General features: G+C 47.1%; 1 protein-coding gene across 9 annotated transcripts in view; it reads right to left on the bottom strand.

Annotated features, from left to right (window-relative positions):
• Positions 1 to 8,065: 8,065 nt before the first annotated feature.
• Positions 8,066 to 12,185, bottom strand: part of LRRC56 (leucine rich repeat containing 56) — a 68,697-nt gene continuing 64,577 nt past the window's right edge. For all 9 annotated transcript variants that reach the window (XM_082058877.1, XM_082058879.1, XM_082058878.1 and 6 more), the window contains 2 exons: positions 10,120 to 10,480; positions 8,066 to 9,399 (listed from right to left, as the gene is read on the bottom strand). In XM_082058877.1, the coding sequence (XP_081915003.1) occupies positions 9,207 to 9,399; positions 10,120 to 10,480 (554 nt within the window). In that variant the 3' untranslated portion in view covers positions 8,066 to 9,206. The remainder of the gene's footprint in view (positions 9,400 to 10,119; positions 10,481 to 12,185) is intronic.

Genomic DNA, 12,185 nt, shown 5'->3' with positions numbered 1-12,185 from the left:
TAGTCAACATGGATTCACCAAGGGGAAATCATGTTTGACCAACCTGATAGCCTTCTATGGTGGTATGACTGGCTGGGTAGATGAAGGGAGAGCAGTGGATGTTGTCTTCAGTAAGGCTTTTGACGCTTTGTCTTCCACAGCATCCTCATAGGTAAGGAAGTGTGGGTCAGATGAGTGGACAATTAGATGGATTGAGAAATGCCTGGATGGCAGAGCTCAGAGGGTTGTAGTCAACGGTACAGAGTCTAGTTGGAGGCCCATAACTAGTGGAGTTCCCCAGGGGTCAGCGCTGGCCCCAGTCTTGTTCAACCTGTTCAACAGTGACCTGGATGAAGAGACTGAGAGTCCCACAGCAAGTTTGCTGAGGAGCAGTTGATATACCAGAAGGCTGTGCTGCCATCCAGCAAGATCTGGACAGGCTGGAGGACTGGGCAGAGAAGAACATAATGAAATTCCACAAGGGCAAGTATAGGGTCCTATACTTAGGGAGGAACAACCGCATGCACCAGTACAGATTAGGGGTTGACCTGCTGGAGCAGCTTTGCAGAGAAGAACCTGGGAGTTCTGGCTGACAGCAGCTTGACTGTGAGCCAGCAATGTGCCCTTATGGCCAAGAAGGCCAAGGGTATTCTGGGGTGCATTAAGAAGTGTGTGACCAACAGGTTGAGGGAGGTTATCCTCCCTTTCTACTCTGCCCTGGTGAGGCTGCATCTGGAGTATTGTGTCTAGCTCTGGGGTCCCCAGTTTAAGAAGGACAAGGAATTACTCAAGAGAGCCCAGAGGAGGGCTACAAAGATGATGAGGGGTCTTACAAGGAAAGGCTGAGACAGCTGGGCCTGTTCAGCCTGGAGCAGAGAAGGCTGAGAGGGGACCTTATTTATGCTTATAAGTATCTCAAGGGTGGGTGTCAAGAGGATAGGGCCAGACTCTTTTCAGTGGTGCCCAGCAATAGGATGAGGGGCAAAGGGCACAGACTGAAACATAGGAGATTCCATCCAAACATCAGGAGCATTGGTTCTGCCAAGCAATGAGACCCTTTGTCTGCTGAAGGGGGAAGCACTGAGCTACCCACTGCCAGAAGTGTGATTCTGCAAACACACCTTGAACCTAACTGGGTTGCCCAGGAAGGTTGTGGAATCTTCAGCCTTAGAGGTATTCAAAAGCCACCTGGACATGGTCCTGGGCAACTGACTGTATGTAGCCCTGCTTGAGCAGGGGGCTCGGACTAGGTGACCTTGAGAGCTTCCTTCCAACATCAGCCAGTCTGTGGTTCTGTCAAGGGGTCAAGCTGCTTGCAGGAGAGCTTCCATGTAGGAGCAGAATCATCAGAGATCTGAGAGAAAAGGGGCAGGACTACAAGGGGAGCAAGAAGATGAGGGCAGAGGAAGGCAGGGTATCAAGCGCTTAAGAGGGATATTCAGACTCCACATCATGCTCTGTCAGGTGGGCCAGCACATCACGCTGAGGAAAGTTGCCAAGGAGCAGATCTGTTGGGCTCAGTTCAAATACCACCCAACTCTGCTATGAACCTATCTCCTAGCACCTTGCATTCCACCAGGCAGAAGAAGTGAAGACGACAAGGAAAAGGCAAGGTCCTGTTGGGCACTTAACAGTGATTCCGACTCTTACAACCTCCCTGTTCCCCTGCCTGGGCTTGTATCCTGCAGACAGGGTGGTCATTCTCTGTAGCAACATCATCAGTGCCCAAGCCTTCTGCTGGGGACTCACAGAGGAGAAAGCCTTGACCCCAAACTTCAGCCACTGACAAGACACTGGGGGTTTCCGGAAGCTGGAGGCCAGGAGCTTGGCTCTCTGCCAGCGCCGGCAGGCCTTCATCCAGCTGGGTTATGTCCTTGAGGTCTTCGCCCACCCATCTATGTGCTGAGGTGCAGTGCAGTGCAATGGTGATGCCTTCTGAAGAAGCAGTTATAAAATCCAATGTGAATTAGCTACAGCTGACACCAAAGCTAATCTCTCCCTTCTGCTCATCTTCCCCTGCAAATCACTCACAAAGTTGCTCAATCTCATTGTAAAGTTACCACTTTTTCTGCAGCAGCAAGGCCTCTCCTTTTTTTTCCATTCCACTAGTCTAATTCAAAGGTTTGTGTTTGAATTCCTGCTTCCTCTGGACTGTTCATAATCCAGAAAATCAAGACGGGGCAATATCAGTTGAAAGGGGAAGGTAACATCTCTCTTTTTCTTCTTTGAAACCACCAAAACTGACACAACGTAAGATAAAAGGGATAGGACAAATCAGGGAAAAGACAGGTTTTTAGTGTAGATTTTGTTTCCCCATTTAAAAATTAATTAATTAGTGATTGTCCAGGGGAAAAAAATATATATTTGTTGCTTTGATCTCACAAGACCTATGAATATTTTTTAATTCCTGACTATCCCTACAAAGCCCCACCTGGAGAGGCATCAGGAGACAGCCCCTGGAGGGTCCTAGCAGCTCTTGGGACTGAGCTTCTGAACAGGGGAAGATTTGATTATGAATCCAGGAAATCTCTTTCTCCTGGAGAAGACGACTCTGTCTTGATCCTGGCTGTTGTTCCTGTGTGCAGCTTTTTCCTCCTAAGGGCTGAGAGATCTATACCCCAACCCAGGAAGATGCTCATCTTGGGAAGACCATGCAACATTAGCAGTCATCTGGGTTGTCTGGAAACACTATGCTCTGCTCTAACTCTTGAGGGGGCAGTTACTTCAAATGGCAATCCATCACCCCAGCCTTATTACTAGCTCCATGTCTGGTCCAGCAGCATGTGCTTCTCTGCCTGTGGCAGGATGGTATGGTGCTCCCAACCTGACTGCTGCTGCCAGCACGTCCATCTTCTCCTGTGCTGCCCACCACAACGTACTTCTTCCACTTCTCACCAAGTGCCTTCCTCCTGAGGCAGATCTCCCAAAGGTTTCCATGTTTTGCTCTCATAGCAGTTTCACTTTTGCTTTCCCTCTCTTTGAACATGACAATGATGAAGCTCCTTTACATGGCAGACAGTGCAGCCACGATTGCTCATACCATCAGTTAGTGCATGCCCCAGCACAGCCCAGGTCCACGTGGGCTTGATCAGCCCAGAGCATGACAAGAGACAGCACATGCTCAGCACCATCCCCACAGGTGGCATAGCTGGGGACAATGTGTTTTGGCTAGTGGAGAGAGACGAGGTACTGAGGTACTCACCTTTGGGCCCCTGTTGGCTGTAGTTGTCCCCTGGGGTATGGAGGGTGGTGGTGACAGAAGTCTGCCCAGCAAGTTGCCCTGGGATGGAGACTGGACTGGGTTGGTGCTCACTGTTGGAGAAGAAGGGTCTGCTCCTGGCCACAGAGCAGCAGTAAGAATTTGGGTATTGATTTTGCCAGGCTCCACAGGGGGAAAGGGCTGGGACAGAAGTGATATGGGCTGGGTGGTGGCAGATGTTGAGCCACCCTCATGGTCACTGCTGTGAAGACCCTTGCAACCCGACAGAGTGTCCTGGTGCTGTTCTGCCATCAGGAGGAGGGGCAAGAAACCTGCAGGGGGAAAACCATGGAAGAGAGAAAAGCAGAAACAAACACAAACTCTGCCCAGCTTGCACTGCTCTTCCATTGAAGTCCTGCTCAGGAGGTATCAGGATGCCAGCAAGTGCTTGTAGGCGGTGGACTGAGCTGTGTGACAACCAGGAGCAGGGAAAAAGGAAGGAAGAGACAAGTGTGGGGATAAATGGGAGAGAAGTGGCAGAGAACTTTAAGATGGTTGGGCTGGGAGAGGACTAGTTCCAGATTGGTAGACCTGGCATCAGGAATTTGCCCAGCAGCGCTGGGGAGCACAGCTCCCAGGAAGCTCTGCCTGGTCTGACAGGCTCCACACACGAGAAGAGAAACTGGAACTCAAGCCATGCATGGCCTAGAGCCTGTTTACATCTTGCAGTTCTGGCCTGTGACAAAGACCACCTCTTCAAGGCATGCTGGGATTGAATGTAGCATCATCAGATGCTCTATAGCGCCACTGATGACCTATAGCACAAAGCTTTCTAATGCTGAGGCAGGGGATCAGGAATGTTCTCCATTACATTTTGTGGGCATTGCAGGTTTCCTAAGGAAACATTTCTAAATGAACTTGTATGTGATACAGCAAGCTACTACTAGCATAGCACATTTGGGGGCATCACACTAGGCCAGCACAATGGATGCTGGAGAAGGTCAAAAATAAATTGTTGAGCCCACTCTGTGCTGAATGCCTATCAAATGCTCTGCAGCTGCTTGGGTTTGGTTTCTGAGTCTTTACTTTTAAAAGTTACACTTAGGAGAATCTCTTCTCCTCTCTAGCATCCATTTCAAAATGTTCCTCTTGCTCTTCAAATTCAGCTAAAGCAGCAGCTTGCCTGGTTGCGTGTGCACTCTCTTCCTCACGTGCAGTTTTTACGTTTATAAATGATACTGCAACTCTTCATTCAGGAATCTGATACTTTATTTTTCTGGTTTATGCTGTGTTGTGCAGGAGGATCCCATTGCAAGGCTGTCATCCCCTGCACGCTTAAAAAATATCTCAATTACTCCCTCAATTTTAGCATGATCTGCTGATCTCCAGCTGGCGATGCACAGGCACAGTGAGGTTTTTGATGGCAATAGGGAGAGGACGTGTCCATGGTGGATGTCTTGTTTGAGGGGCAGGTCAGAACAAGGCCCTGCTCCTGTTGTCTGTGTAAGACCACAGTACACGTCCTCTCAGATCACACTATTTGTCTTTGCCCCATATGAAACCAGTGCAGAGCTGAAAAATTACTCCACTGCCCCAAGGCTTGATCCAGGTTTACATCCTGCAAGGTTATCTTTCTTCTAGTGACAGCAAGAGTCCTCCCAGGCAGGTTTTCCACTACCTGGGTTACCTCCCAGCTAGCTGGACTGGGCTATAAAAGTGCAGCCAGGATTTCTGTTTTTTGGGGAAAGAGATAACAGACATCTTTTGCAGACCAGGCAGCACACCTGCCCTCCAAGATGCGTCTGCAGCAGGCCAGCTCTGTGCCTGCAGCACCAGCTCACAGTCTGCAGTGACACCTGGAATTCAGTCCAGGACAACCCCTCCTTGATGTTCCACAGCTGCCCTGGCTGGCCTGATCCCTGCCTGTGCCTCTCTGCAAGGTCCAAAAGGAGCCACATACATTGACAAGAGGTGTGCTGTCCTCCATGGTCACACGCTCCCATGCCATCTCCACCCTTCAAGGCTTGCCTCAGCCTGGAGAGGAAGGATGTTTACCTTCACATTTCCAGTACCCTCCAAGGGAACTTTAGAGAAGCAACATACTACCAACAATAAAAACATGGCAAAAATACTCTGGCATACCAAGAAAGCTACTGCAGGGCAGGATTCATCTCAGTTCACACTGGATGGTACCAAGCAGACATCTGGGCCATCTCAAACCCTGTTTTATCAACGGAGAGTCTGGCACTACTACAGCATGAACCATCTGACTAATCATACCCCAAAAGTGTCCATGTCCTACCATGGGAGCAGATATTGCCCATGGCAATAAGCTGGAGCACATCGGGCTCTGAACATGGTGGTAAGTCAAGGAACCACGCAGGAAATGATCCTGAGCTGATCTGTCATTTGTATGTATTTGAAGAGGAGGTGTGTACGAGACTTTCCCTTCTGAATGTCTCTTGGACTTTCTCCTCCTTGGCAGCCAAAGACTGACAGAATCATTTTGGTTGGAAGAGACCCTTAAGAAGTCCAACTATAACGTAACTCTGGCACTAAACCATGTCCCAAAGAACCTCATGTATAGGCCTTTTAAACACCTCCAGGGATGGTGACTCAACCACTTCCCTGGGCAACCTGTTACAGTGCCTGACAACCCTTTCCATGAAGAAATTTTTCCTAATATCCAATCTGAACCTTCCCTGGTACAACATGAGTCTATTTCCTCTTATCCTATCACTTGCTACTCTGGCAATGTAGATGAATTTATTTCAAGTCCAAAGCAACCCCAAGACTTCAGTGTGAGTACGTAACAGCTGTGGTAACAAGCACGACAGTTATGAGCTCTGGATAGGAGGTGGGCTGTGCACACAGCTGCAATGGGACACTGGACAGGGCTAGAATCCCCTTTGGCCTGTCCCCAAATGGGACAGTAAGGTCCCCATGATAGGCTGGGCTCTGCAGTACTGGAAGGTGCAGAATGCAATCCAAGTCTCAGAAGGAGCTGCTGTCTCTTCTCAGGGCCCATTTGTTTGGGTGTGATGCTGTCCCAGACATGTTCCCTTCAGGAAGAAGAAGGATTTTTAGACACTGAAATGACAGGCTGTCTGGCACATAGCTCTCTGCTTCTTTCTCCAACTATTTTTTAGATCGCTGGCTGAGCAGAGAATTTCAGTGTGCTGGGCAGCACCAGCAACTCCAGCAGAGCTGCTTAGGAGACACCAGCTAAGAGATGTTGAGAGGCCTCCTGGATGGGCCAAAGCACGGTCGCTTTGGGCCAAGTCCCTTTGCTCCATGACCTACCCTCAGCAGGGCGGCTTCCCCCAGCTAACCACCCCTCCCTTAGCAGCATGTGCTGATGAGACTTAGCTTCTAACAGAAGCTCAGAAAAGAAATGCCGGAGAGCTAAGCATTGTTGCTTTGCTGAGCATGGGAACATTCTTCTCTGGACTTCTGCCCTGTGCTCTGGGCACGCGGTCAGCAGTGCAGCTTGAGACTGAGCATGTCTCCCAGATAAGCATGGGGTATGCTGCCCACAAGGCCTGTCTGAGAGCAGAGCTTTTGCTTTCTTGCACATAACCCAGAGGTTCAAATGAGGAGAGTGGCATCAAGATGCTGCCCTGCAAGTGCCCCAGGGCCTCAAGCATTGCTGCTTTCTGCTGCAGGACAGTGCCACTAAAGCCACAACACTCACACCAACTACTTTGCTCCTCAGGTCTTCAAGTCAGTTCTAGACACTAAATCTTCGTGGTGGCACTGTCAGGACACAAGAACAAATGGCTTCAAGCACATCTTGTGTCCATTACTATCAATAGGCCCCTGAGAAGGTGCTGGGTCACCAACCAATGCAGTGATCAATTGGTGGAGTGGACACCTCCTGTCTCTGCACAAACATGCCACGCCACAACATGGCATGTTACAGCCTTGGTTAGGCTATCGAGACGGGGAGTTGGTTAGCAAGGGGTGGGGTGGCTGTTTTGAAGGTCACACAGTACCTGTACCCCTGAGAGTTATCACTGGGGTTGAAACAGGAAACCTTGAGTTAAATGGTTTTGATGAAGCCCTCAGTGACTCTTACTTCCCGCACATGAGGGCAGAACTCCTAAAAAAATTTCTCCAAGCCCTCCCCACCATGACACAGAAGCTCCTTGCCCCATGCATGTACAGAGTCAAGTTGTGTTTGCTGCGAGACACGCTCACAGTTGCTTTCCAGATCTATACCCAGAGTTTTGTATCTGCAGATACACATGTACAGACCCATCTAGCTGCCGCAGTTTCCATGCACAAAAACTCACTCATGCTTTTTTCCTTCTGCCCCTTTGAAATCAAAGATGAAAACTGAGGAGTCTCTGAACATTTGGAGACGACAGTCCTACCCATCACCCACTGACATGACCCTGGCTATAGAGAAGGGCTTGATTGTCAACAGCGCTGGCTGCCAGCAAGGGCTGCAGACTTAGACTTTAAGCAGGTGGGGTGGGCACAGAGCATTTTTGAAAACTATGCTGCCACTTTCTTCTTTATTTCACAAGGTTAGATTTTTTTTTGTGATGGCCATGGTCAGTGACACTGGCAAAAAGTCAATTTTAGGAGCCTCTTCAAGGACACAGGCACTGTTGTTGGGTGACATCTGACAGAAATCCTGCCTGCAGCCATGGTATCACACAGAATCACATGCCACAGAGTTTAAAATTATTTTTGATACATTATTTCCTCTAGGACTCACCAAACTGGGCAAATTAGCTTCAACCTCCAGACTGTTTCGTAGGAGAAAGTGGTGCAAGTATCACCATGACAAACCAAAGCTTTGGGGCTTTCTTTCTCTATTATTCTGTTCCTCTACATTAAGCTGACTAATAGAGAGAAGACATAAACTAATTCATTAACTCATCATACAATTACTGTTTTATTAACTGATTTAAAAACATATATCTAGCATAGTAACTTAAAGTGGAAGAAAAAGTGACGATGCTTGGTTTCAGATTGCAACATCAATAAAGTTGTAAGGCACAGTCATTTGGATGAGCATCTCTCAGTCTGCAGTCACTAAAACAGATGTTTTGAATCTCACTTAAATATAAAGCAAATGCCCTATTGAAAAAACAAGAGATTATTCCCTTATATTCCTGCCTTGTCTTTGCTGCAGCATTACTTAAAATTATTCAGTCATATGAAATTGGAAAGTCTATTCAATCTAAAAAAACCTAGAGGTGACTCTAAAGGCACAGGCAGGTGATACTCCGACACCCGCTTGCAGAGATCAGCTCTGCTAATGAAATTCCAGTATGCAATGTTTATCCATAGGAAGGGAGAGAAATACTTCCAGGTAGCTACAGAGCAAACAAACATGTTAATATTGGGATGAGCCGCTCAGTCAACATTCACTCTCATAGCAATGCAGGCAACAAGAACCTTGGATGCCTGTGAATGTGGTGAGCTCCTGTGGGGGCATCCGCTCTGAAACCACTCTGCCTTCCTGGGCTCTTCCTTGGGAAACACACCCGGCACTCACAACCCACTCCAATCAACGCGTCCTCTCAAGCCCTTGGCTTTGTCCCTTGCCTGTCAAATATCCAGGACTGCAAAAGATACACTGTGGGGCTGCTGCTAGGTCAGGCGGCTGAGCATGAGAGGGAATGCCCTGTGTCCCTCACCTCCTTCAGTCCACAAACCGCCAGCTCCATGCTATGCTTGGTTCAGTGTTCCTGCTTGACGCATGGAGCAGGGCATGATGTGGGTGACAGGAAATACACTAGGATTTGTTCTGTTTTAGTGCACGAAGGCTGCAAAAATAACCACTTTTTCTGTAATAAGAGGTTGATTAGCTCTTCTGTTAATCAGTGGGTGCTCTTTAAAAAAAGCATTTCTGGACCAGCTGTAGCCTTAATTGAAGGAAATCAAGTCATTTGTTTGAACTTCTCTACTTGCACAGCTCTGCGTTTAGCTTGCAGAAGCTGAAAGATAGCACTGATCTTTCAAGACTGTGCTGTGTACATGGCTTCAGCACACGCTGCCACCTGGGTACCTTCTAGGACTGGGGACTTTTGTTCTGAGATGTTATTGAGACAATTGGTCTGTCTGGCAGTGACTGCAGCGTGGCCCTGGCAGTCAGGGGCCAAGCAGCATTCATCAGCCCAAATCTCTTGGAGGCTCTTGTTGATGAGTTGACAGCTGGCTGGTGGTGGTTGATCTCTCCAGAAGGGCTCTTATCCATGATAGGCCTGAGGAAAAGAGAGAAACACTGTGGTGAAATTGCACTCTAAGTATCTGCATTCTTCTCACAGCTCTGAAATCTGAAACAGAAGCTGCCAGGCCTGGGAGCAGCACAAGGCACACCAGCTTCCCACACAAGGCGTGCACTCTCCACCTGTACTGCTCTATAATGACCACGTTAATTTCAAAATCAAGGTGTAATGTCCCAACTCCTCAGTTTTGTTTCTTCAAAGAAGCAACACGATACAGTAAGTGGGTTCAGAAATAACTATGTTTTGGTGCACGTGATACTTACCTAATGCCTACTTTATTTTCCAAAGCTCCTTCTAACATGAATTAATATGTTTCAAGGGAAAAAAACCTGAAATGGATGCCAGAAACTTGTCCTGGTATTTACCCAAGGAAAGTCTTGAATAAGAACTACTACAAGAGTTCTACAACAGACATGGGCATTGTCCCTGTGTGGGGAACATGGGAATGGAGCAGTAAAAACACAGGAAAATTCTGGCTATTCTTAAAAAATATACAAAATTTCCAACGCTCTAGCTATAAGGAAGCTGAGAAAATGTTTCATTTAGCATTATATGTCAGCACAAATAAAAGGAGTTCTTTTTGCAGAACAGGCAGGAGACTCCAGAGACAACACAAAAGTCTGCTTTTTCCTGTCATGAAGTCACTTCTGTTTTCCCCAGACACACTGCAGGCAGTGCTGCCAACAGCACACATACCTGAAACTTGTCGATCCAACAGCTGCTGGATCTGAAATAGGCCTTTGCTGGCTGGTGCTCCCGGCAGGCTGGCACTGCCCTCGGGATCTGGAGGCAGCTGGCACACCATGTTGGTTTAGGAGAGCAAGTTCCTTGCCCAGAGGCTGGGCTGAAGTTTCTTGATGACTCCTTGACTGGCATCGCTGTGTCCACTGCGTGTCCTCCTCTTGGTTGGGTATTTTTAGGTATCTTATCCGGTGCTTTCTCGTTTTCCAGGGTCTTGCTGCAACACCCATTACAGGTGGAGGGCTTTTTGGAGGGGTTGGAATTAGACAATGGTTCAGGCTGGAGAACACTGCACCTTCCTGAGCCTGTGATGAACCTGAAATACGGGGGGAAAGCACAGTGATTTACCAGTTTATTTTACTCCTAAAACGATCAGCCCAGTGAGTAAAAGGTTTTGGAGAATGCTGTGTAATGGAGCTGGGTGGGGAGGTGTGTCCTGGGGCAAACAGAGATGCTGGCCTTGTTGAATTGCTTCCTCTGACAGTTGGCAGTTTTGGTTACTTGGCAGCCTCTCTTCCAGTACTGCTGGTGATGTGCCAAGTGCTAGAACTGCTCATGAGCCATGCACAGCTTAAGGGAAAGACCAGCTTACTCATCCTCCTGTTGTCAGGCAGGATCACATCTGCATCATTCCTGGCCAGTATTTGCACTGACTTGTTTTAAACACCTGGGGACACAATCCAGTGATCTGAAATTCAAGGCACATGAATAATCACAGATGAGTGGATCCACTTTTTATTTTTTTTAATCAGAGGCAGAGGTGTAAGAATAAGATCTTGAGATTAGCCTTAAAATTAGGGAGAGTGCCTGACTGCTAGCGAAAATATTGCGCTATATGCAGGGCTACTATCTGGCTGTTCATATTTTAGCCCATGTAATTCTCAGGTGCAACAAACAGAGAAGAAAAACCTCGTTCCTGATTTATGAATGTAACATGCACACATATATGCTTAAAACCATTCTATATATAGCAGGGATCCAATTCCTCTTGTCTATTAAAAGAACCAACTGTATCTAAGCACCCGCTGTGCAAGGTCCAGGGCAGGAACACAATCTAAAAAATGTGCCACCAAAACCCAGGCCCAGAAAGTTCAGGGTTATTGGACCTAACTGATGGGGATGCATTTCACTGCTTAGGTAACCACATAAAGTTGACATAGAATTTTCACTGAGCAGTTTCCATTATACTATATGCTTTAAAAATGTCACAAAAAAATTCATGGGGTTTTAAATTTGTTTTTAAGTAAAGATACTCTGAAAGACTGGCATACCTGCCTCAAGAGCCTGAAATAACACTCAACAACTTCCAAAGGGTGCCAATCATATGGATTTGATGCTGCAAACACTTTTACATAAGAGCAGTTTTGCTCAGGTGACGTGTTCTTTTCTGGTCAGAGGATTGTTTCTGGCAACAAGTTCTTCTGTGAGAAAATAACATTGGGTAGGACACAGTCCTGAAGTTAAGTGTTAAGGCATTTAAATACCTCTCCAAATCTTGACACAGTCCCAAGTCACAGAGGTCAAGTGTAGTTTTAACTGTCTTGCTGAATGAAGTCTATCAGTTGCTAAAATTTTATCAGGTATTTGCTCTGCAAAACGTGTTTTAGTGACAGAGGGCAAAGGCTACTGTGTTTTGTGACTGGTTATTATGGTTGGCTGCTTGTGATTTGCGATCTGGGTCATCCCTGCACCCACTCTCAGGTAATAATAGATTTCAAACCACTCCATCAATCTTGTAACCAAATCCTAGCAAGTTAGGTTAGAAGATGGTCAGATCTATGCCCAACCATTCACAACTATATGACACTGGTACACTGTGAGGTGTTTAGGGCATTGTCTACTTGTTTTAAAGAGCTGCTCATAATAAATCATACTCAATCTAAAGAAATAATATTAAATCTAAAAAAGATCAGATTAAAGAGACCATGAGGTCATAATCTAATACTTCTGTGGTCACTGGAAAATAGGCCATTCCTTTAGATTTTTTCCAACAGCTTCTGTTCTTGTTAATGAGATATTGT

This window comes from Streptopelia decaocto (genome assembly GCF_964273445.1).
Source record: "Streptopelia decaocto genome assembly, chromosome: 7".
In the NCBI taxonomy this organism is placed as follows: domain Eukaryota; kingdom Metazoa; phylum Chordata; class Aves; order Columbiformes; family Columbidae; genus Streptopelia; species Streptopelia decaocto.
This window is presented reverse-complemented; position numbering and strand designations above follow the sequence as displayed.